The sequence below is a fragment of the Dromiciops gliroides genome, chromosome 2, assembly GCF_019393635.1.
Source record: "Dromiciops gliroides isolate mDroGli1 chromosome 2, mDroGli1.pri, whole genome shotgun sequence".
NCBI classification, from domain to species: domain Eukaryota; kingdom Metazoa; phylum Chordata; class Mammalia; order Microbiotheria; family Microbiotheriidae; genus Dromiciops; species Dromiciops gliroides.
In genome coordinates this window covers 645204716-645230263 of record NC_057862.1, presented here as the reverse complement: position 1 = coordinate 645230263, position 25548 = coordinate 645204716, and the positions used below count along the sequence as shown (strand labels likewise).

The 25548-nt window shown below is 39.0% G+C and overlaps 1 protein-coding gene across 2 annotated transcripts in view; it reads left to right on the top strand.

Moving 5' to 3' along the window:
• The window catches only part of ZCCHC14 (zinc finger CCHC-type containing 14), a 121657-nt gene that overhangs the window by 95382 nt on the left and 727 nt on the right, over positions 1-25548 (top strand). For both annotated transcript variants that reach the window (XM_043983343.1, XM_043983342.1), the window contains exons 4-12: positions 11646-11717; positions 15055-15164; positions 17266-17360; positions 17453-17507; positions 18447-18729; positions 19737-19828; positions 20681-20808; positions 22247-22387; positions 22467-23954. In XM_043983343.1, coding sequence (XP_043839278.1) covers positions 11646-11717; positions 15055-15164; positions 17266-17360; positions 17453-17507; positions 18447-18729; positions 19737-19828; positions 20681-20808; positions 22247-22387; positions 22467-23954 — 2464 coding nt within the window. The remainder of the gene's footprint in view (positions 1-11645; positions 11718-15054; positions 15165-17265; positions 17361-17452; positions 17508-18446; positions 18730-19736; positions 19829-20680; positions 20809-22246; positions 22388-22466; positions 23955-25548) is intronic.

Below are 25548 nucleotides of genomic sequence, written 5' to 3'. Positions count from 1 at the left end.
TATTTAACATTAAAGAAAAAAATGCCATAATAACTTCAAGCAAGACATCTAGCTTTAATTTTGGCATGAGTAGTGCCAAATTAGATTAAGAAACCGGGAAAGGGGGCAGCTAGATGGCCCAGTGGATAGAGCACCGGCCCTGGAGTCAGTAGTACCTGAGTTCAAATCCGGCCTCAGACACTTACTAGCTGTGTGACCCTGGGCAAGTCACTTAACCCCAATTGCCTCACTAAAAAAAAAAGAAAAGAAAAGAAACCGGGAAAGGAGGACCTATATCTGGGGTATTCTAGGAGCATTTGGAAGACATTACTGGTCAGAAATCTCTTTAAGATATATTTGTTTTAACCAATTCCCCTTTTAAAATGCAAATACTCTCCACATATCCCCTGGATCCCATTAAGATTATCATTCATATTTGCTCTATATTACTTTGTTCACCTTCTAGTTGCTTTCTTCTTACTATAAGGCAAAGATTAACTGCCTGAAAGGAATGAAAAATTTAATTGTGGGTAAGGATAAGGAGAAGGTAAGGCACTACTACTTCGGACAGTATGAAGGAGCTTGAGGCTAAGGGAAGGTGATATTTATCTATTTGGTACAGTTGACTGAAAACCTGGGAGAGCTTCCTGGAGTAGCTCTTCCAGTCCAGTCTAGGCCTTCTGAGGCCACTTGCAACTCTGCAACTGTTGCCTTTCTTTCCCTCCTCTACATGCTCTATTCCCACCCCTTTTCTAGCTAAACAATGCTGCCTGACACCCTGGGATAATTCTGCCCTCAGACTGAATCTGTCTGGACATGATAACCTACCTGACCTCACTCCTCAATGGTTAACATACTTCTACCCCATCATTCTCTCCCCACCCCAGGGATACTGAACCCATGGCTGCCATTGTGCAAACCCCAGCTGAAAATAGTGAGAATAAGGATAATAGAATGGGAAATCTGCTGGACAAGACAGGATGGGTCACTTTTTTTATATAGACAAGTTTGCCTTGGCAAAGAAAGACCACCTCCTCATGTAAGATGAAATAAGGAGAGGGGCAGCTAGGTGGCGCAGTAGATAGAGCACCAGCCCTGGAGTCAGGAGTACCATCCGGCCTCAGACACTTGACACTTACTAGCTGTGTGACCCTGAGCAAGTCACTTAACCCCAATTGCCTCACAAAAAAAAAAAAATAAAATAAGATGAAATAAGGAGAAAGTTATGGGAGGCTTCTGATTGATCATCTGACTCCTCTTTCTCTGTCTCCCTTGCTGGATTTTCATCCAGGTGACATCCACCAACTGTAGATATCCCTCAATGCTCTGTCCTGGGAACCCTTCTCTTCTCCATCTATACTGTTTTACTTGATCTTTACTTGAATCTCTACATAGATAATTCTCAGATGTATTTGTCTAACGCTAACCTCTCTCCTGACCTCCATACTCAGATCTTCAACTGCCTATAAGATATCTCAAACTACATGTCCAGTAGACATCTTAAATTCAGCATGTTCATCTTTCCCTTCTCCTCTTACTGACTTCCTCACCATCCTTCCAGTCCCTCAAGCTTGCAACCTGGGTGTTAATCCTCAGTTCTTCACCCTCTCTCACCCCATATTCAGTCATTGGCCAGGTTCTGTCATTTCTTCCTTGGTAACATGGCTCCTTCTACCTTTCCAGTCTTTTTCTTTTCTTTTTCCTTTTTTGCGGGGGGTTATTTTTATTTATTTGTTACATTTTGAGTTCTGAGTTGTCTCCCCCACCTCCCTCCCAACCCCACGTTAGAGAAGGCCAACTTTTGATATAGATATATGACCATACAATACACACACACACACACACACACACACATATATATAATTCTTTCTCTGGAGGCAGCATTTTCCTTTATAAGTCCTTTCTAGTTGATTTGAATGATCATATTACTCAGAATAGCTTAATCATTCACAGTTACACTTCACACAATATTGTTGTTACGGTACAGTGTTCTCTTAGTTCACTTGTTTCACTCTGCATTATTTCATGAAAGTCTTTCCAAGTTTTTCTAAAACCAACATGCTCATCATTTCTTACAGCACAGTAATATTCTCTCACAATTATATACCAAAACTTAGTTTAAAAAAAAATAATAAAGGGGCAGCTAGGTGGCACAGTGGATAGAGCACCGGCCCTGGATTCAGGAGGACCTGAGTTCAAATCCAGCCTCAGACACTTAACACTTACTAGCTGTGTGACCTTGGGCAAGTCACTTAACCCCAATTAACTCACCAAAAAATAATAATAACAACAACCTTTTTTAAAAAATACCTTTCCAGTCTTTTAATCACCCTCCTCAACCTCGGCCCTTTAACACTGGCCTCCTCGCTTGTTCTTGTACAGAACTTTGCTCTCTCCTCTCTCCATGCATCTTTTACTGACTGTCTCTGGGCTCCCTGTGAATTTCAACTGACGTTCAACCTTCTACAAGAAGCCATAGGCCATGATCCTGGTGCCTTCCCTTTGAATTTACTTCCATATTACACTGTCTATATGTTGCTTATGTACGGTTGTTTATATATTTTCTTCCCTGCTAGTTTGTGAGCTCTTTGAGGGCCAGGAACTGTTTGTTGATTTTGCTTTTTTCTTTGTATCCCCAGTGCTCAGCACAGTACCTGGCACATAGTAGGTGCCCAATACATGCTTGCTGAATTGACTAGTGGCAAGAGCCATCTTTAGTGCATGTGCTATTGATTGCATTTTCCTATCCTGAAGTAGAAGAGGGACTTGGTTTAAAGACGAGTCAATGAAAAACCAGTAGTTTTAAGCAACTCTAATTTCCTTCCTAAGGTTATAGTGGCTTGATCAAAAAAAGTGCTGCCAATTCTGTTAGCCAGTGGAGGAATAGTGGCAAACTCTGCATACAAGAGAGAAATAATAAAGGAAGATTTTCCATTTGTATCCCAGAGCAGAAAATTATCACTATATCCATCTCTATTAAGGTCCCACTTTTATGTTCTTAGTGGCCAAGAGATAAAGACATTGTTCTAAGAACTGGAAAGGAACATGGATTCTTAATCTTGGATCACTTTGGCAATCTCATTAATCCTATAAGTGGCCCCTTCTCAGAATAATGTTTTTTAAATGGATAAAATAAAATATATGAGATTATGAAGCAAAACCATTATGTCGAAATAGTTTTGTTTTTTTAAAAAAACAAGTTCACAAGGGGCAACTAGGTGGTGTAGTGGATAGAGCACTGGCCCTGGATTCAGGAGGACTTGAATTCAAATCTGGCCTCAGACACTTAACACTTACTAGCTGTGTGACCCTGGGCAAGTCACTTAACCCCAGTTGCCTCACCAAAAAAGTTCACAGACCCCTAGCAACTGCCCTAAAATTATGAGAGGTTATAATCTACCTCAGTGGAATGAATATCCACACCAACAAAATTACACCAACTATCAATTGAAGTGTTAAAGTATCTGTTAATAGGCTTAGAATGTAATGGATAGCTGTGAATTAGGTCATTCTGGAAAGCAATTTGAAATTGTGCAAATAAAGAGAATAAACTAGTGGTACTTTTTGACCCAAAGATCCCACTGTTGCCTTTTCCAAGGAGGTCATTGATGAAAAGAGTCTCCATATACTGCAGAATATTTATAGCAGCACTTGTGGTAGCAAAGGACTAGAAACAAGATTGATGACCATTGATTGGGAGATGACTAAAGAAACTGTGATTTCTTTGTTCTGTCATTTTTCAGTCGTGTCCAACTCTTTGTGAACCCATTTAGGGTTTTCTTGGCAAAGATACTTTCTCCAGCTCATTTTACAGATGAGGAAACTAAGGCAAACAGAGTTAAGTGACTTGCCCAGAGCCACACAACTAGTATGTTTCTGGGGTTGGATTTGAATTCACAGAGATTGGTCTTCCTGACTCCAGGCAGGTCCTCTACCCACTCAACCACCTAGCAGACCAAACAAACTTCAGTATTTGAATGTAATAGAAAATTACTGTGCTATAAGAAACAGTGAGGGAGGTAAATATAGAGAAGCATGGGAAAGACTTACCCAAAAGAATGCAAATTGAAGAAGAGCCAGAAAAACAAAATACACAATAATATAAATGGAAAGAACAGTCATCACAAAACAGGTGAAACAATTTATTGATAGGCTTTACTGGTTTTTTTTTTCTTTTCCTCTTTTTCAGCGTAGTTATTTATTATAAAAGATACTGTAGGGGAGGGAGTGACACAAGGGGAGTCTACTCGATGAAAAACAAAATATGTCCAATTTTTAAAAGATTAAATGAACAAATTGGGTCATTTGTTCAGTCAGTAGGCTTTTGCAATTTTGCTGCTGGGGATAGAAAAAATTGGAGTAATATGCCATCCTGTTTGGAAGGCACTTATACTTCAAAGAAGTGCACAGATAGGAAAGTGAGATTAATGCAGAGGAAAAATTATTATGAAAAATTTGCAGAAGAAGCTTAAAGAGTTCCATAAGGAAGTTTTACATGAATTGGGCCTGGAAGAATTGTAGCAGTACAGACTTACCAGTAGTACAATGTAGCCAATCTATAGGTTTGCTAGATGATATCCTTTGTGACAGCTGTAGAAAGGGTGTCAGAAACATATTTCTTTTTTTTAATTAAGTATAAGTGACTATTCAAGAAAAAATATTTGTTTTACCATCCTTCCAGCCAAGTCTACCATTCCTTCTTAGTCTCTTTCACTAATTCATCTCCATCTTCTTACCCCCTAATAGTGGGCATCTCCCAAGACCCTGTATTTGGCCCTTCTTTCTCTTTTTTCCTAAATCTTGACATTCTCATGAACTCCCATGGTTTCAGTTATTACCTCTATGTAATTTCCCTCTGCAGCAAGGGAAAGATGAACCTCAGAAAAGGAGGACCAGAATTGGAATTGGTAAAGATCTAGGTTCAAACTCTGCCTCAGATACTATCTGTATGGCTGTGGGCATTATGTAATAGGGGATGATTTTAGTAGTATTCAACTCAAGAGCTGTTGTGAAGACCAAATAAAAGAATTTATAGCAAGTTTTTTGCAAACCCTAATGAGCTTTATAAAAGGCAGCTATTGCGGGAACTTTCAAATTCCTTATGATTTTCAATCAATCAGTCATAAACATTTTGTAAGCATCACGTGCCAGGCACTGTGCTAAGCACTGGGGATACAAAAAGAGGCCAAAGACAGTCGTGTCCTCAAGGAGCTTATGATCTAATGGAGACAACTTGCAAACAAATATATGCAAAGCAACCTATGTGCGGGATAAATAAGAAATAATTAACTGAGGGAAAGCACTACAATTAAGAGGATTTGGAAAAGGCTTCCTGTAGAAGGTGGGATTTTAGTTAGGACTTAAAGCAGCAAAGATCAGTTGTCAGAGCAAAGGAGAGAATGCATTCCAGGCATAGGGGACAGCCAGAGAGAATACCCAAAGCCAAGAGATGGAGCGTCTTGTTGATGGAACAGCAAAGGGCCAGTGTCGGTGGATGAAAGCATATGTATTGGAGAATAAAGTGTAAGAAGGCTGTAAAGTAAGAATGGGCCAGGTTATGAAGGACTTTGAATGCCAAACAGAAAATTTTGTATTTACTCCTGAAGGCTATAGGAAGCCACTGGAGTTTAGTGGGGGTGGGGGTGGGAATGGGGAATGACATGACTGGACTTGCATTTTAGGAAAATCATTTTGGTGCCTGAATGGAGGATGGATTGGAGTGGGGAGAGACTTGAGGCAGGCAAATACTCCAGTAGGCTATAGCAAAAGTCTTTGTGTTGGGGTAGGGGCAGCTAGGTGGTGCAGTGGATAGACCACCAGCCCTGGATTCAGGAGAACCTGAGTTCAGATTCAGACTCAGACACTTGACACTTAATAGCTGAGTGACCCCGAGCAATTCACTTAACCCTCATTGCCTAGCAGGGGGAAAAAAGTCTTTATGTGAGGTGATATGGGCCTATAGTAGGGGCATGGCAAGGTCAGAGGAGAGAAAGGGGGCATATTTGAGATAAATAGCCCTTGGCAACAGCATAGATTGGGGGGGGTAGATAGTAAGGAATCCAGGATGACTCCCAGGGTTGTGAGCCTGAGGGACTAGAAGGACTGTTGCACTCTATAAAAATAGAGATGGTAAGATGGGCAGGGTTTGGGGGAAAAGATAAGAAGTTCTGTTTTGCACATAATGAATTTAAATTGTCTGCTGGACATCCAGTTTGAGATATCTGAAAGGCAATTGGAGATTTGGGATCAGCAAAAAGACAGCAGGATAGGTAGATTTGAAAGTCATCATTAATTAAACCCACAAGAACCACTGAGCTTATTACCAAGTGAAGATGCATAGAGGAAGAAGAGAAGAAAAAGAATGCTAAGGGACACCTACAGTTAGAGGCTGATCCAGCAAAGGAAACAAGAGCAGTCAAAGAAGTAGGAGGAGAATCAGGACGGAGGGATGCCCTGAAAACCTAGAGGAGAGAGTATTGAGAGGAGTTAGTGATGAGTAGTGTCAAGTAGAGTGAGGATTGAGAAGAGGCTATTCGATTTAGCAAGTAAGAGATCATTAGGAACTTTGGAAAGAATGGTTTCAGTGGAATGACAAGGTCAAGAGCCAGATTGTAAGGGGTTAGTTAAGAAGAGAGTGAGGAGAGAAAGTGGGGACAGAAGGGCAGAAGACACAGAGCAATAACAAGAATGAAAGGATCAAGTGAAGGGGATTTTTTTGTTTGTTTTGGGTTTTGTTTTTTTTTTTTAGAATAGGAGAGACATGAGAATAACCCAGTAGACAGCTAGAGGTTGAAAATAAGCAAAAGTATTTGGATGACAGAGGAGACAAGATGGAATAGGATTGTTTGAACAAGTTAGAGTGGTTAGCCCTGATAAAGAGTAAGGCTACTTCATCAGGTGAAATGGGTGAAGGAGGAGAAAGTGGCAGTAGGCACCTGAGTGATAGGAGATGGGGAAGAGGGAAGAAGAGGGAGTTTCTGGCAAGAGACCTCAATTTTTTTCTGTAAGATATGAGGCAAGGTTCTCACCTGAGAAAGCCATGAGAGCCTTAAGGAGGGATGAAAATGTCTTCTAGCTTCCTGTTGGATATTTGGATGTCCCACTGGCACTTCAAACTCAACCTGCCAAAACTTAACATCATTTTTCCCCACACCTAAACCTTCTCTGCCTTTCAACCTACCTGTTTTCATTTTTTATGGTCTTACTATTTCTCCAGTCACCCAGCCTCAGAACATTGGAGCTGTCTTTGATTCTTTTTTTCTTCCTCTCCTCCCACCTCCAGTGACAAGTCCTGTCTATTTCTCTCTCTCTCTCTCTCTCTCTCTCTCTCTCTCTCTCTCTCTCTCTCTCTCTCTCTCTCTCTCTCTCGGCAGTTGGGGTTGAGTGACTTGCCTAGGGTCACACAGCTGGTAAGTGTTAAGTGTCTGAGGTCGGATTTGAACTGTTAAGGGCTAAAATTCTAGCTAGTCTGTCTAAAATATCTAATGAGTGGTCGCCAATAAATTATAGGCGTTAGCAAGAGTTAGGCTTTTAAGCATTTATTAAGGAGAATAAGAATTTGGTAGAGAGAGAGGCCTACATTCTTCTTTCTATTAAAGGGAAAGTGCATTTCTAGCTCCCTTCTCCACCAGCATCCTCAGGGAAGAGACCCAGTCAGAGTGCCAGGTTCCTCCCTTCTTCCCCCCACCATTAGACGTCACTTCCTGACACCAAAGAAAAGACTCCTGGTCTTGCCCTCAAAGACCTTCACTTCATTGCGGAGCTTTTCTACAGTAAGTCTCCAGCAGGTGGCGTCATTCCAATCATTACAGAACTCAGGTCTTCCTGACTCCAGGGCCAGTGCTCTATCCACTGCGCCACCTAGCTGCCCCCTGTCCATTTATTTCTCATCTTTATTATTGCAATAGACTCCTAAATGCTTTTCCTACCACCATTTTCTCCCCTTCACAAATTACATTCTTTACACACTACTAAAGAAGTCTTCATAATGAACAGATCTGATCAATTCAAAATCCCCCATTCAAAAAATAGCTATCTTTTTGTTCATTCTTATTATCTCTTGGTATTTTCCTCAGGTACTCCAGAACTTAGTGTTTGTTATTTTCCATAATTAGGAAAATAGAAAACTAAGAATAATTTGTAGTTGCAAATTATCTATTAGACTACATATGTCATTTATCCACCCATAATATTATTGTTCTTCTGTTTAGAATATATTTTACATTATTTCATACAGATATAGCATTGGTTCAAATGAAGCATAATTCATAAAACCCCACATTATACATAAAATATATCTTTAACATCTACTAGTGGTATTACAGGTACAGGTAATGGGGGGGGGGAACCATTTTCTCATACAATCTAAAGAAGTCTCTTCACCAGAAGGTTGGCCACTGAGTGAAGATAAAGGCAAAACATGAAAATAATATCACTATTCACCATTTCCTAGTTTTGACACCATCAGAATAAGAAAAATGTGTAAATGTTGAGACCAACTGGAAGTAGCACATGAGAAAATGCAACACTGAGAGGCCAGAACAAATGAAAGCAAAGCATGTGACCAAATGGGGAAAGCTTTTGCTTTGATCATTGTGTTCACCACCTGAGGTGGGGTCAGCTGGTAGTTTTGAACTGAACTTTATGAAAACAAGACAAGTAAAAGAGCCCTTCTCGGTTAACCTGTTCTGCTGGATAGTGTCTCTTTCATTTCAGTTCCTTTTTTTTTTTTTAAAGAAAAAGAACTTCCAATTTTTCCCCCCAAGGTGCAGCCAAACAATTAATACAGATTCCCTATAGCAACCACTGGGCCCCCATGTAGCTACTTTGAGACCACTTAAGAGGTCAACAACCATAGGAAATACAGTGGCATAGTGAAAAGAATACTCACCAGGGTATCAAGATCTGGGTTCTGATCCTGGCCTTTGGGAAGTCCCTCAGTTTCTGCATCTATGAATCGATGAGTGTTTGGTTGCATTCAGTACCTTCTACCTCCAGCATTCTATGTGTCTCTGTCTTCTACTTTCACTTAAACTACAGTCTCTTTCACCTGGCTTTTGGTATCACAGATTAGCCCACTAAGCTGAGGACAGTTGTAAAAGGCTGTCAACTATGTCAGGGGTCTATGCCCCTCTAATCCTGATGTGGTCATCAAAAGCCTCTAGGATGGATTTGAGTAGGTTAGAATGGTTAATGTGGCTGGATTCAGACCAAGAGAAGCCAATCCCGGTTTTATGGTTTCCATAAATTGAAATTTTAGAAACTAAAACAACTCTGTTTTGCAATGCTAGAAAAATAAATCCCAGGCAAACAATTTAGACTAGTCTGACTTGTTTATTTGAAACTGCATAGTTGTTGGTGAAAGCAGATAGCCATCTACCTAAACACAAGATATCTGTGCTGTTCTTTATTGTTTGGAAATTTAATTTTGTGTTCTAATTCTTTTAGCATGTTCTCATGTGGTATGAACATGTGACGACAGCAAGACACTAAAATTAGAAATTGCCTGGGTTTTTGTTATGGTGTCAGAGTTATTAGAATAGTGAGCTTTTGGGGCATCTAGGTGGCACAGTGGATAGAGCACTGGCCCTGGAGTCAGGAAGACCTGAGTTCAAATCTGGCCTCACAGTTGACACTTACTAGCTGTGTGAACCTGGGCAAGTCACTTAACCCCAATTGTCTCACCCAAAAAAAAAAAGAAGAATGAGCTTTTAAGTTTTTTAATGTACATTTTTTTAAAAATCCATGCTATTATCAATGCTTTTAGCAGAACATTTTAAAGATTAGAAAGTTCTTCCATGTATGCCTACAGTTATCATTAATAATTTATATGGGAAATGTGCTTTCTCTACTCCCTCTGCCAAAAAAAATCCCACCAACATTCATTTTGCTGCTGATGTAATTTTAAATATTTCAGACTAAAAAACTTGGGTTTGATGTTATCAAATGAGCATAAATATAATTTGGACAGGAAGAATATTTTTTTTTGGTAGGGCAATGAGGATGAAGTGACTTGCCCAGGGTCACATAGCTAGTAAGTGTTAAGTGGCTGAGGCCGGATTTGAACTCAGGTCCTCCTGAATCCAAGGCCGGTGCTTTATCCACTATGCCACCTAGCTGCCCCAGGAAGAATACATTTTAAGAAAGGAACACTGTTGTCAGTAATATCTTTTGCAGTCCTTGGTGTAATAAAGTTCTATGACAAACTCCACATTAATGAGGAGTCATTCAGTACTCTAAAATGTGTCTTATATTTTACATAGTAGCAAAAGAGAGAAAATGGACTTAGGATAAGAATACATTTAAAAATAGAAAATTCTGTATTTACTCCTAGTTGGCTCTAACATGGAATGATTATGAAGATAAGCACCCCTGACAAGATTTGCTAAACTGCTATAATAGGGCATATATTTTAAAGTCCACAAATCATTCGTTTAATCAAGACTGTATCTAAAGATATAGGAGAACTGAAAATGAAAGTGTTTTTGTAATTTGAAGACATTACTAATACCTACCATTTATTTGTGGAGCAGTTTTCATGAAAGGATCTCAAATTTCTCAAAAATTGCAGAGAAATCATATCTACTCCTACCTCCAGGATAAAATATTAAGTCCTTTCTCCTTGGCCTTTAATGCCCTTCATAATCTTTCTTCACTCCACCCTCTCTTTCTAGTATTCTTATATTTTACTTCTTCCACATACTCTGAGATGCAGTAACACTCACCTCTCTTGTGACACCATTTCCTGGCTCTCCTTGCATTTTTACTCATTGTCCCCATGCCTGGAACTCTCTTCCTCCTCATATCTATCTCCTGGCTTTGCAGCTTCCTTCAGATCTCAGCTAAGATCCCACTTTCTGTAAGAAGCCTTTCCGAGTTTCCCTAAATACTAGTTACTTCCCTCTAAGACTATATCTACCTCCAGTTTATCCTGTTTATATCTTGTTTGTAAGTAGTTGTTTCCATGTTTTCTCAGAAGGACTGAGCTCTTTGAGAGCTGTTGTTTGGTTGATGAGTTGTGTCTGACTCTTGGTGACTCTATTTGGGGTTTTCTTGGCAAAGATCTGGAGTGGTTTGTCTTTTTCGTCCCTAGCTCATGTTACAGATGAGGAAACTGAAGCAAACAGGGTTAAGTGACTTGCCCAAAGTCACATAGCTAGTATATGTCTGAGGCCAGATTTTAATTCAGGTCCTCTTGACTCCAGGGCTGGCACTCTATGCACTGTGCCACCCAGCTCCTCTCTTTGAAAGTAAAGACTGTTTGGGTGGGTTGGGTTTTTTTTAACTTTTATTTCTATATTTCTATCACCCAGTGTTTTTAGCACACTATCTGACACAGAGTAGGCACTTAATAAATGTATCTCAACTTTTGTTCTATGAAAGTTTCACCTATTTAGACACTATTGTGTATGTACAGAAATTTTTGGAATTGACAATGACTATGAAAATACTAAGGAGCAAAATTTAGGGTCAAAACTTGCGATTTGGTGCTTTTGAATTAGAGTACAAAGTCTAGCTTCTGTAAATTTATTTTGCTTTTTAATGCTTTTTAAAAATAAGGCTATGTCATGTCATTAGCATACAGTGTGTAACAGACTTAGTACAGGCTTACACCTGTGCTAGTTAATTTCTGGATATGTAATTAAATGTGTTTGGGGTTCTTTTAGGTCTTGTGGTCTGATTCTTCAATAACATCACTAACCAAATCTTCCACTGAAGTGACTGAATTTATTTCAAAGGTAAGGTGACACCAAAGCATTATATTTAGAAGATTGGAATTTTTTAGTGGAATCAATTTCGTCCCCAAGAAATAAAGGAATAATAATCCAAAAGGGATATGTAGCATTAATCGTGGATGTTATTGCTCTGTATTACCTTGCTCCTGTATTGTGTTTATTTAGCACAAAGCTTAAAGGTGGCAGTAATGGCTATGCTGCAGCTACCATATAGCATCTTTGTAGCGCTCATTTTATGGAATAAATAATATAGCAACAAAAAGTAAAAAGAAAATTAATCCTATTTCTTGAATGATTTTAAGACAGGAGTAGAAATTAACCTTCTGGTCATCACAGTCTTTTCCAACAATCCAAAAGGTACATGGATATTCTCAGATGGTCAGTATCAAAATCAGATTGATCATATACTTCTGCAACCACACAGTTAAAACAAGACCTGGTGCTGACTGTGGCTCAGATCATGAGCTTCTTATTGCAAAATTCAGACTTAAATTGAATAAAGGAGGGGAAACTGTCAGACCATATAGGTATGACCTAAGTAATATCCATTATGAATATGAAATGGAGATGATGAATAGATTTATGGGATTAGATCTGGTGGATTGAGTGCCTGAAGAACTATGGGCAAAGGTTCACAACATTGTACAGGAGGTAGCAACAAAAGCATCGTAAAGAAAGAGAGCAAGAAAGCAAAATGGCTCTCTGATGAGGTATTACAAATAACTGAGGAAAGGAAGAATATACCAACTGAATAATAGGAAGGAGATAAAAAGGTTTTATAAATGATGCAAAGAAATAAAAGATAATAGAATGGAAAAGATAAGAAATCTCTTCAAGAAAATTAGAGATATGAAGAGATAATTTCATGTAAAAAATGGGCATGATAAGAGACAAAAATTATAGGGATTTAACAGAAGAGATTAATAAAAGGTGGCAAGAATATACAAAAGAACGGTAATACCAGAAAGATCTTAACATCACCAGTAACCATGATGGCACGGTTATTGATCTAGAGCCATACATCCTGGAGAATGAAATCAAGTGGACCTTCGGAAGCATTGCTACTAATAAGGCTGGTGAAGGTGATGAAATACCAGCCAAGCTATTTAATTAAAACCCTAAAAGATGATGCTGTTAAAATGCTGCACCCAATATGATGTCAGCAAGTAAGTAAAACATAACAATGGCCACTATATTGGAAAAGATCGAATTATGTCCCAATCCTAAAGGACAGTTTCAAAGATTGTTCAAATTGCTAAACAATGGTACTCTTTTCACACGCATGCAAGATTATGCTTAAAATTCTGCAAGCAAGAAAAAAAAAGAAAAAGATTCTGCAAGCAAAGCTTCAGCAATATGTGAACCAAGAACAACCAGAAAAGTAGGCTGGTTTTCAAAGAGATAGAGGAACTAGAGAACAAATTGCCAGTGTTTGCTGAATTATGGAGAAAGGGAGTTCTAGAAAAACATCTTACTTCTACTTCATTGACTACACCAAAGCCTTTGACTGTAGTGGATCACAACCAAATGTGACGAGTTCTCAAAAAAAACGGAGCACTGGATCATCTTACTTGTCTCCTGAGGAACCTATATGTGGGTCAAGAAGCAAACAGAACTAAACATGGGACAAGTGATTGGTTTAAGATTGGAAAAGGAGTACAACAAGGCTGTATATTGTAAGCTTACTTATTTAACTTATATACTGAGTACATCGTGGGAAATGCCAGGCTGGATGAATCAAAAGCCGGAATTAAGATTGCCAGGAGAAATATCAACAATCTCAGATATGAGGATGATACCCCTCTGATGGCAGAAAGTGAAGAATTAAGAAGCCTCTTGATGAGGGTGAAAAAGGAGAGCATAAAAGCTGGCTTGAAGTTTAACATTAAAAAACCCTAACATCTTAGCAACTGGTCCCATCACTTCCTTGCAAATAGAGGGAGAAGAAATGGAAGCAGTGTCAGATTTTATATTCTTGCATTCAAAGATCACCGCAGATGGTGACTGCAGCCATGAAATTAAAAGATGCTTGCTCCTTGGAAGGAAAACTATGGCAAATCCGGACAGCAGACTAAAAAACAGATGTCACCTTGCTGACAAAGGTATATATAGTCAAAATTATGGTTTTTCTAGTAGCAGTGTATGGATATGAGAGCTGGACTGTAAGGAAAGCTGAGCACTGCAGAATCAATGCTTTTGAATTGTGCTGGAGAAGACTTTTGCTAGTTCCTTGAGTAGCAAGGAGATCAAATCAGTCAATACTTAAAGAACAAAGAAATTCAAGTTGTTCAGTGGAGGTACTGAAACTGAAACTTAAATCCTTTGGCCACATTATAAAAAGAAGGGACTCATAGGAAAAGACGCTTCCTTATGTTGGGAAAGGGTAAAGGCAAAAGGAGAAGGGGATAACAGAGGATGGAATGGGACTGAAACCACTGAACAACAAGAAATTATTCTGAAGAACACTCTCATCAGTGCTATCTTTGTAGCCTCTGGCATGATAAAATTATATGACAAACTACACACTAATGAAGCACATGCAAATAGAATTGGTGATGATTATCCACAGAGGAGAAATTCTTTCAATAAGATATTGAAAAATTGGGGCAGGAATGGTAATGATTGTGGCATATCTGTCATTATAAGATGATTGCTGGGTGTTGTATCTGTAAAGAATTTGCTTTGGTTCTCCATTTTTCACCCATTGTTTCTTTTTTTTCACTTTCTTTGTTGTTGTTGTTGACTCAATCGGGATTAAATGACTTGCCCATATTCACAGTTATGAAGTGTCTGAAGCCAGATTTGAATGCAGGGCCTCCTGACTCCAGGGCCAGTGCTTATCCCCTGGGCCATCTAGCTGCCCCCTCACCTGTTTTCTACCTTGTTTCTGCCCTTGGCCTTACATACTCAACGGGTTCTTCCATACCACAGATTTATTTTGATTCCACAGTAGTAAAATTTTCCATTTCTCTTGGCTTGATATTTACAATGGCTAATACATCTATGGACTATAGTATTACAATTTACTATACTATGTATCACCACCTAAAATATTCTTGAATATTTCCTTCATTTGGGAGGTTCAAGTTTTATGTAAAATGTATTTGTTCCACATTTTTATATTCATTCCCCATATATCAAGTTCACTTTAATTCAAACATTTATTAAACACTATATGCAAGACAAAAATGATAGTTCCTACATATTAAAAAGAAGTAAATAAAAGATAATTATTTAAGGATGCCCATACTCCTTTTATCCTTTGACCTAAGCATTATTTTTAGTATCTTATGTGTTTTCATATTTTTATTGTGTGTGTGTGTGTGTGTGTGTTTTTCAGTTATCTCAGCTATACCCTGAAGAAAACTTGGAGAAATTCATTCCTTGCCTATCTGGTCCAGATTCATTTTACCTGGAGAGAAACCACATGGACCTGGAATCGGACCTTAGGTAACACTTCTAGAAAGGTGCTCGTATTTCCTGAGAGTGTGCTGTTCTGGAACTATAAATAAGCCTGGAGGTATTGCTTTTACAAGGACCAGTGAAGACTGCTAGCCTGAATCACTAGGTAGAAATCCTCCTACTCTGACCCATACATATCTTGGATCGCCCAACCCTAGGATAATTCTTTTAATTGAGCTCTGAGATGATAACTTTGAGCCCATATACTCTTAGGGGTTTTCCAAACCAGATTTTTTAGAATAAAACAGCAAAAGAAGCCTAAAGCTGGTTTTTGAGAGTGTGATAAAAAGATTTCAAAGTCTAATATTAATGGTAATAGTCCCTTTCAATAGTTGGCAGTTGAGACTGATTCAAGATGAGAAGTTGTTAGTTATTGTGTAATTTAAAATTCTAAATGTAGGTTCTAATCTGTCACCCCAGTTTTGGGGGGAAACTGGCTAAAATCACTGATAAACGAGTTTAGGTTTTTTAAGGGTTTATTAAAAGATAGTAAGAGAAAGAAAAAGATTGAGAACAGATTTCTTATAGCATGGAAATCCTAGCTTTCCTAAACTCCCACCTAAAGTCCTCTGCCACCAAACCGATGTCGAACCAAAAGAGGTACTCCTCCTCCAGTGTTAACTTCCTCCTTCATGTTCTCCTCCCAGAAATGGGAGGTCTCAGTGTAAAGTTCAAAGTTTTTTAACCTCTGAGAACAATACCCTTTTAAGGACCAGCCAGATGTGCTTACAATCTAGTTAACCAGAAGTAAGCTAGTCAGCAGTCAGTCACTCTCACCCAATTTAATCAGCCTAGATTAATCTCCAGGTGGGCCTTTGAGTATCTGCTAAATCCCCTTATCTACCACATTCCATTATCTTGACACATTATCCAAAATTAAAAACATTTATCCATACTATTATTTTTCTTAAGTTATAACTTGAGAAAACTACACTTGTAGTTACATGCAAAATAAGTATAAAGATTATAAAGTGAATTTAAATATTAAATAGGAAGGTATTTTAGGAAGGAAGGTGCTAGTATATTGGTGGGGTGTTAGCAAAGGCTTCATATATAATAAGGTGATACTCTTGCTACCTCTTTAAGGAAAAGAGATTCTGTTACGTGGGGTTGAAAAGGGAATCCACTTGTATCATGGAGGACAGGCATGTATGAGAAACAGAGGAGACCACTTGGGTTACCTCAAAGAGTTTAGGACCCAGAATAATGTATAGTGGGGATGAAGAGATATGTTGGAGCAAGGCTATGAAGGACCTGAAAAGCCATACCAAGGAGGTGGTTTTATATTGGCGACAATAGGGAACTGTTGGAATCGATTGAGCTATGCACTTGTGCATGAGATGGCCTGGAGTGGAGAGAGGCTTAAGTCAGGGAAACTCATTAGGAGGCTGTGGCCTAATTTAGGCAAGAAGTGATAAGGGCCTCCACCAGTGTTCTGACTCCGGGGTGCTACCTGTGACCGAAATTGCAAAGTTTTGAAGAAGAATAGGTTTGGAGATGGAGAAGCCTCTGGGATATCCAGTATAGAGTGGTACACGACTGAGCTCAGGTGAAAGACTAAGGCTAGATGTATAAATCTGTGAATCATTTACATAATGGTGATAATTAAACCTGTGGAATCTGATGACATAAGAGAATGGGGGGGGGGGTCCAGGTCTTGATGAAGACAAAGAATGGGTTCAAGAGGAGTAAATGATGGGAAGACATGGAACATTAGGAGGTTATGTTTACATAAAAGAGTTTCCATTTTTAATAAAGGAAGTTACTCATGGATAAGGTGACAACAGTCCCATTGGCAATCCCCCTAACTGAGGTGGGATAAAAGAGTAGGGACTTAAGAAGACAGAGGAATTGAGAATTTAGGGAGTTTGAGGGAGGTCAGTATGAATGTTGGAATTCCCTAGTAGAATAGAGCAGAAGAGAAGAAAACAGTAAGCCAAGTTCTGAAATCCTTGAGAAAGAAGGGATGATTTGGAGGACAAGATGCAAGATTCACTATGATCTGCATAGAAAATTAACCCATTTGAAAAGTTGATTAATAGTTAATTTTCAATATAATTAGATGTTTGGGTTGTGGTTTTTTTTTAAGGTACTTGGCCTCATTACCCTCTCACATATTGAAAAATGACCATGTTAAGAAATTTTTCAGCACTTCAACTCCTACCCAACAGCTTCAAAGTCCAAGTGAGTTGTTGTTTTTTTTAATTAACAATTTGAATTTATCAGAATGATGGTTGTAGTACGTAATTGATGTCACTTTCATTTTTCAATTATAGGTCCTGGCACCCCTTCCCTTTCCAAAGTAGGTACTATGATGGGAGCATCTGGAAGGTGAGAAATTCTTCATTTGTTACAAATTGTCAGATAAGAAGTTACATAAAGTATACCCTTCCTTATGAGCAAATATTTATTGTGTGTGACTTTGGATTTAGGTAATTCTAGAGTTGAAATTTTATAATTGACTTGATTTTAATATTTAGAAAAGATTGGATTAAAGGCCTTTCTTAAGCACAACAGTGAGATAACTATTACTTTTGGGTAATACTAAGGTAGGCCACTCTAGGAAAGTCAAATTTTTCTCAGAGTATATTTGAGGTTAAACTGGTTAAAGGGGGAAAAAGCTATTGTTTGATTAGAAACTGAATATTAAAGGCTCACTAGTGAATTTTAACTGATGCTTATCAGGTTCTTGCATAGAAATAATAAGGGGGAATAACAAATAATTAAGTCCATCCTTAAAAATACCTCACAATTAAACACTTTGACATTTTTACATTGGAGATGTAACTTGTGTCAATCTAATGGGAAGAAAAATCAGACTGCCGTAACAATTTCTAAGTTCCTGCTTTTATGTTTAATCTCTTTAAACTTAGTGATGACTTAATTCCTTTACATTTAAGTCTCGAATTTACATTTACATTTAAGTCTTGAATTTGAGTCATGTCTATGGTGTTTATATCAAAAAACAGAAATATTTAACCCATATTGCATATGGTTTTCTTTGTTGTGTTGTTGTTTTGGGGTTGTTTTTGTTTTTGGTGAGGCAGTGAGGGTTAAGTGACTTGCCCAGGGTCACACAGCTACTAGGTGTCAAGTGTCTGAGGCCGCATTTGAACTCAGGTCCTCCTGAATCCAGGGCCTGTGCTTTATCCACTGCACCACTTAGTCTCCTCCTCCCCCCCCCCTCCCAATTGCATAGGATTTTAATGAAAGCACAGAATGGTTGTCTATCACAGGCTAGTGCTAAATAAATAAACATTTTATTTTCAGACCTGTATGTGGAGTAGCTGGCATCCAGTCTTCTCAGAACAGTGCTCAACATCATATGCAACATCCTACCAGTGCAGCTGTCGCACTGCCCCACTGCTCTCATTCAGGGAGTACTGGCTCATCCTTGACCTACCGAACCCAGATGGACACCTCTTCCCCCATTTTAATGTCTTCCAGTCTTCAAACCCCTCAGACCCAGGAACAAAATGGGATTTTAGACTGGCTCAGGAAGTTGCGTTTGCATAAATACTATCCTGTTTTCAAACAGCTCACAATGGAGAAGGTAGAGTTATAAGTGATCCGGCATTTTGATTTTTTCATTCATTTCTCAGCCTGTATATTCCTAATGAAAGCAAGTTTCATTTCTGAAAGAAATTCTGAAATAATATCGCTTTGGTATCAGAGAATTAGAAAATAAACCTATTCTAATTATGTGAACTCATAGTGCCCCCTACTGGTTAACGCGATGTGGTGATTTTAATTTTTGTTAAAGCTTTGTTTTTTCCTGCCTGGTGTCTGAAATTTAGAAATCATTTGGGCAAGGTTAATTAAATCTAATTAATTAAACAATTTAATCTGTGTTTGGTTTTCACATGGTTAAACTATTCTAATTATGCCTCTTTGAAGTTTTTAATTTAAATTCTTAAGTTGAAAATGCTAAGTGCATCCTAAAGATTTGGGGGAGGGTTTTTTGCTTAAGTTTTTTTTGCTTAATATTTGGTGTATGACATAAAACTTTTTCTATTGGCATCTGTTTGCTTGGGACAGGCACCATCTCATAAGTAGGGACCTGTACCTCTTAAAAAGTTTTTATCATTTTGAGAGGAATGGAGTTTGTCTATCAAGGTGTTCTTCTTGCCAACCCTTTCCATGTGGGACAGAAAATACAAAAACTGGTAGGTAGGTAATTATAATTTAGGTAGCAGTAAATCAAAAGTATATTATTAAGATTTTTGTGGGGAGGGGTTGGAATGAGATAAACTAGTTGCTTAGTTTTACTTTTGGAATTGAAGATAAAGCTATACCTTCAGGTGCATGGGGCAGTGTGTCTCTACTCACTGACCTTTTTATGAATTCTCTCAGTGAGGAGCCTTTTTCAAGTTCTCAGCCCCTGTCAAGGTTAGAGGTTCTCTTCTTGAAACTTCAGAGCCATAGACTTTCTTCTTGGTGCTCAGTCATCTTAATTGTCCAGCAACATCAGGATGACATAAAGTGATTAAATTCTTCATAATGTTTTTTCAGAATCCATGTTTGATTCATAATGACTGTTTACCTTATTTCTCTTGTAAGTTTTTGAGCCTGACTGAGGAAGATCTGAACAAATTTGAATCCCTGACAATGGGTGCAAAGAAGAAACTCAAGACTCAGCTGGAACTAGAAAAGTAAGCATGAAAGTCATTCTTGGTTTACAGTACAGTCTATATAATTGACTTTTTTTTCCCTTCAAAATGCTGACAAGAGACTTTTATTTCCTTTTATCTTTCAGTTAATGTTTTGACTTATTTTGGTGCTTGCTATTTTTCTATTAAAACATGAATAATGATTAAATTAATTCTTATAAAATGCTGCAAGCACATCTAGTATAAGATACTCATTACTGGTAAATTTTAAAAGAATCAAAAAGATTGATTTAATTTTCATCCTAGCTACCCATCTGACATCTCTTCATGAAATATGCAACAATAATTTTTTTTCTTCCTTCCTTCCTTATCCTTTGTTATAAGGAATGCCTCTTTCTAGAGGAGAGGGAAGATGGATATATTTGGAAATGAAAGTCATATAAAAACAAAATATATCAATAACAACTCAAAGAAATAAAATTTTATGAATACTGTCCAAAAAAAGAATTTCATAGTTTTGTAACACTTTACAGTTTACAAAACATTTTTATCATAACAACACTGCAATATAGATAGAAAAGTAGTATTATCCCTAATTTCCAAATGAGGAAACTAAAGGTCAGAAAGCTTGTGACTTGCCTAATAAATAACTAGTAAATAGTAGGCTTTGGATCTTGCTATGATACCTGAAAAGACTCCTTTGTTGGCAGAGTGCTTCCACGGGCTGGTGGGGAGAGGGTTATAGGTTTTTCACTGGAAGGAACCTGAGATCCTCTAGGCCAGACTCATTATGCTGGCACAACAGCCTCAGTTGTGTTTCAATTGTCCCACCGAGCACGGGGATCGCATGAGCTTCTTAAGTGACTAGTGATTATGCTGCTTCTATCTTTCTAGGGAAAAGTCAGAAAAACGGTGCCTGAATCCCTCAACACCATCTTCAGTTACCAATAGTGGTGTAGCCAGAGTTCCCCCTACTAGCCATGTAGGACCTATACAAACCATCCGTGGAAACCATGCTGCAGGTAAATATTATAAGTAGGAGTTTTGTTCCTACTTTTTAAAACAAAGTATTTCTTTTTTTTTTTCTTGTGAGGCAATTGGGGTTAAGTGACTTGCCCAGGGTCACACAGCTAGTAAGTGTTAAGTGTCTGAGGCCAGATTTGAACTCAGGTCCTCCTGAATCCAGGGCTGGTGCTCTATCCACTGCGCCACCTAGCTGCCCCCAAAGTATGTCTAATTAATAATTTTAATGGTAATAAAAAAAAAAAGTCAGCTGACCCTCTGAGAAGTTCATTGAAGTGTACTAGCAACCATATACTTAAATTTTAGGTTTGATGTTGTCCCATCTCTTTATGGACTTTATAGTATAATAAAAGAAATACATATTGTTAGAATACCTGCTCAGATAAAAGGAATAGAACTTTGTGGTTTCATTACTTTTTTATATTACTCCTGAAGGGGAAATTGGGTGGTGCTAATAAAGGACAGGACTGCCTGAGGTTGTTTGGACAGAAGACCTAAACACAAGGATTCAGTGGTAAAAGGGGAGAGTGGTAGAAAGAGAGCAAAAACAAATGAAGACATCCCCTCTCACTTAGGACCAGATATGAATGAAAAAGCATTCATGAAGCACTTAATGTGCCAAGTCCTGTACTAAGTGCTGGGAACACAAATAGAAAAGGCAAGGCAGTCTCTCCTCACAAGAAATAAACCCTCATCTGTGGAGACAGCATGAAAGACAGTTTCACTTTGGAGCAGAAGGTCCAGAAATCTTAAGTTTTCAGTAGGGGTCCTTAGAAGTCCTTAAACCTTTAGTATTTTAAGTAGTCAAGCAGCTTAAATGAATCCTAGGCAACTCATGACCCAGAAAGAGGTCAAGAGGAAAGGGTGCACTTGCATTACCCTTAATTTTTATTATATGATTGATTAATATAAAAATAATAACGAAAACAGTAAGTAACCTACCAAATTGTTTCTAGGAGCCACTGTGATGCTCTCCACCCTTCTCCTTATGTCACCCAGATACTTCTAGTTAGGGGTATCATCACCAGTGCTTTCTGCTCTTTTCTTCAGTTGACTTATACGTATAACCCACCACCACCACCAGTTAAATTCTTTCCCATAATATCTCACCTATACTGTCTTTAGGGAAATGAAAAATACTTCTTCCTCTGTTACTCTAAGATAGTATTCCTCCACGCAATGGAAGAGATTAATCTTTTTAAAGAATGAAATCTAAGAATAGTTGAAATTGTATAGAAGACTACTACATACATTTATAGACATACATGTATATGTTTATTTCCACATCTTTTCAGTAGTCATTGCCTTAAATGGCTTTGGGAACATTTAAAAGTAAAGAAATAGTCAAGCTGCATTATTTAATACACAGCTCACAAATAAGTGTCTGCATGGTGGCACCCGGTGTCTTTAGCCTGTGATCAATCTTTTCTTCTCCAGAGCTACGAGTGGATGTGGAACAACCAGCTCATCAGATGCCCCGAGAAGGTAGCTCTTCAGAATATTCTAGTTCCTCTTCTAGCCCAATGGGGATCCAGGCTCGGGAAGAGAGCTCTGACAGTGCTGAGGAAAATGAGAGACGTAAGGAATCCAAGCAATACTTAAATTTGTGTTGACCTGACTAGTGAAGCTATATTCATAGGTCTGTTTCCATCTCTAGGTTTAGAAATTCACTTGGAGGGTTCAGATAAGGAGAAGCCAGTAATGTTACTGAATCATTTCACTTCAAGTTCAGCCAGACCCACAGCTCAGGTTCTACCAGTGCAGAATGATGCAGGCTCAAACCCGTCCGGCCACCATCCCCTGCCAGCACAAATGATGACAGCGGCTGCCTCTCACATAGCTCCTATTCGAATGCTCAATTCAGTACACAAAGCGGAACGAGGAAACACAGACATGAAGCTTCTTTCCTCTTCTATGCACTCACTTTTGTCTCTAGAAGAAAGGAATAAAATTGCAACTGGACCAAGAGGCAGCATTAAAGTAGAAAAGAGCTTTGGAAATACAATGATGGAAGTCTTACCTGCATCCTCTCCCCACCAACCCATGCAAGTCCTTTCTGGGATTCCTGAAAGCAGTTCAGTATCACCCACAGTTTCCTTTGGTCCTCGGACCAAAGTTGTCCATGCTTCCACTCTGGACAGAGTGATAAAAACATCCCAGCAGCCAGCGTTAGTCGTGGAAACGAGTACTGCCGCTACTGTCACGTCTAGCACTGTCTTCCACGTGGCTCGCCCACCAATCAAACTTCTGGTCTCATCGTCTGTTCCTGCTGACTCTGCAATTTCTGGACAAACATCCTGCTCAAATAACGTGCAGATAAGCGTGCCCCCGGCAATAATCAACCCCAGGACTGCCCTCTACACAGCCAACACCAAAGTGGCCTTCTCTGCAATGAGCAGCGTGCCAGTGGCCCCAATGCAAGGCAGCTTTTGTGCAAATGGCAACACTGCCTCTTCCAACAGCCACCCATCGACATCGTTTGCAAACATGGCAAACATGACCAGCTGCCCTGCCCCCAGTTCTAGCCCCACACTCTCCTCTGTTACAGAAAACAATTTTTATAGCAGCAGCAGCAGCAGCAGCAGCAGCAGCAGCGGCTCCACAGGAACTATCCCTGTACCAAATCAGAACCATCACCACCACCACCACCATCAGCAGCAGCAGCAGCAGCAGCAGCAGCAGCAGCAGCAGCAGCAACCTCCAGGTTGCATAGTGTGTACTTCCTGTGGATGTAGTGGGAATTGTGGTTCAAGTGGTATGACGGTCAGTTACGCTAACTATTTTCAGCACCCATTTTCAGGACCTTCAATGTTTACTTTCCCCTTTCTGCCCTTCAATCCCATATGCAGCAATGGCTACATCAACACACAGCAGTACAGCAGCGGCACGACTTTCCCAGTAGTTCATTCTCCTTATAACAGTAATTTAACCCCAGACTCTGTACTGAGTGGTCAGTCCACATTTGCAGTTCCTCCAATGCAGAACTTTATGGCAGGGACAGCAGGGGTGTACCAAGCCCAAGGAATGATGGGAAATAACAGTTCAGGCCACAAAAAAAGTGGAAACCTCTCTTGTTATAACTGTGGGGCCACTGGTCACCGGGCTCAGGACTGCAAGCAGCCACCAATGGATTTCAATCGTCAAGGTAAAGATTCACAGTTGTAGCATTTTTTATATTGGGCCTGGTTTGTCTGTAAGTGCATTCGGGTTCCCTTGGTGTAGAAACCTATTTAAGTTAGAATTCATTACTATCAAAAAACATTAGTTTTGCATTCTTATTAAATTATTTTTCTTTTTCTTTAAAAAAGTAGGCCAAGTGGTGAAAATAGATGGAAAAAAACCATTTTTTGTACAAAGTGTCAATTTAAAAATTATTAAGAGTAGCATCTGAAACCCATCCAAAGGCGTTAGTTCTTTCAAGTTAAGCTAACTTAGGCCAAAGTGGAAAACTTGGGGCCATTAAGTTGCCTCTGACTTTTCTTCTCTAACTTGTGGGGCGAGCACCAAGACTTGCTATATTCCCACATAGACCTAAAGGTGAAGACTTAGAAAATGGATTTACAAGGCTTTAATTGTAGCTTACCAAATACCATCTTCTCCTGCCCTTACTCTTTTGCCCCCTTGCCCTCTCCCCTCCTGCACTTTGATCCTTTTGTCTCACTCCCCTTGCTTTCCATTCCTCTAGATTTGCATCTTCTGCCAGGAAACTTGGGTTCAGGTCCTAGCTCTGGCCCTAGCTCATCATGAGAGACCCGCCAGTCCACTCTCTATTGTTTGTCCCCCCCCCCATCCCACCCCGTCTCTCATCTCTCCATAAAGATAACGAATAATTCTGATGTTTGATTAAATAGTTTTGTTTGTTGGGGGGGGTTTGGTTTTTGTTTCAGTGAAAAAAGTGCACTCACTGGGAAGTCGGAGGACATGGGTTCTAGTCCCAGTTCTGCTGCTAATTCATTGTGTAACCTTGGACAAGCCACCTTCCCTCCATGGACCTTTTCCTCATCTATGAATGAGGCAGTTGGATTAAGATGATCTCTAGAGTCTCTTCCAGTTCTTTAATTCCATGAGTCTTAATCTTTTGATGAAGAAAACATTTTCTTTCTTTTTACAAACTTTTTTTTTTTAATGTGAGGCTTAAATTATTTTCCCCCCAAGGCCCATAATGGAAAGTTTCCCTTCTCTCCATTTTTCCCTTGGTACCTCATCCTCATCCTTCTGGCAGTGCTTTTACTGACTCTTTAGCACTACCAGAGGACAGAAAAATGAAAGGAGTTCAGTCTTAAACCAGTCAGTTCTCTTATGTTTTTGACATTTGGCTAAAGTGATACTTGGGTTATCTGGGCATTTAAGTTAACCCTACTATCCTGAGCCTCTGTGGACAAGGAATTGGCTTTGTAGAGGTAGGTACATGCAGTAAACATGAAAAATATTTTCAGTTTTACTAGGCCTTATTTACATTTTTTTTAGCTAAGCACTTTGAAGGGTTCTTCAAAATGCCAGATATAATCAATTGGATGCCTAAAAAGACCAATACCAGCTATGAGAATCTTCCTTGAGCCTCAGAAAAAGCTTATTAAAATGAGGATAGAAGCAGCTGTTTTATCAACATTATTAAAAGGTTTTGGTTTTATAAATTTGTAAAATAAAATCCACTTTTTTTTGGTGGGACCAAGTGATAGATACCACTTTCCAGCACCAAGGTGAAGAGCTTAGCTGCTGTGCAGCGACATTTTGACAAA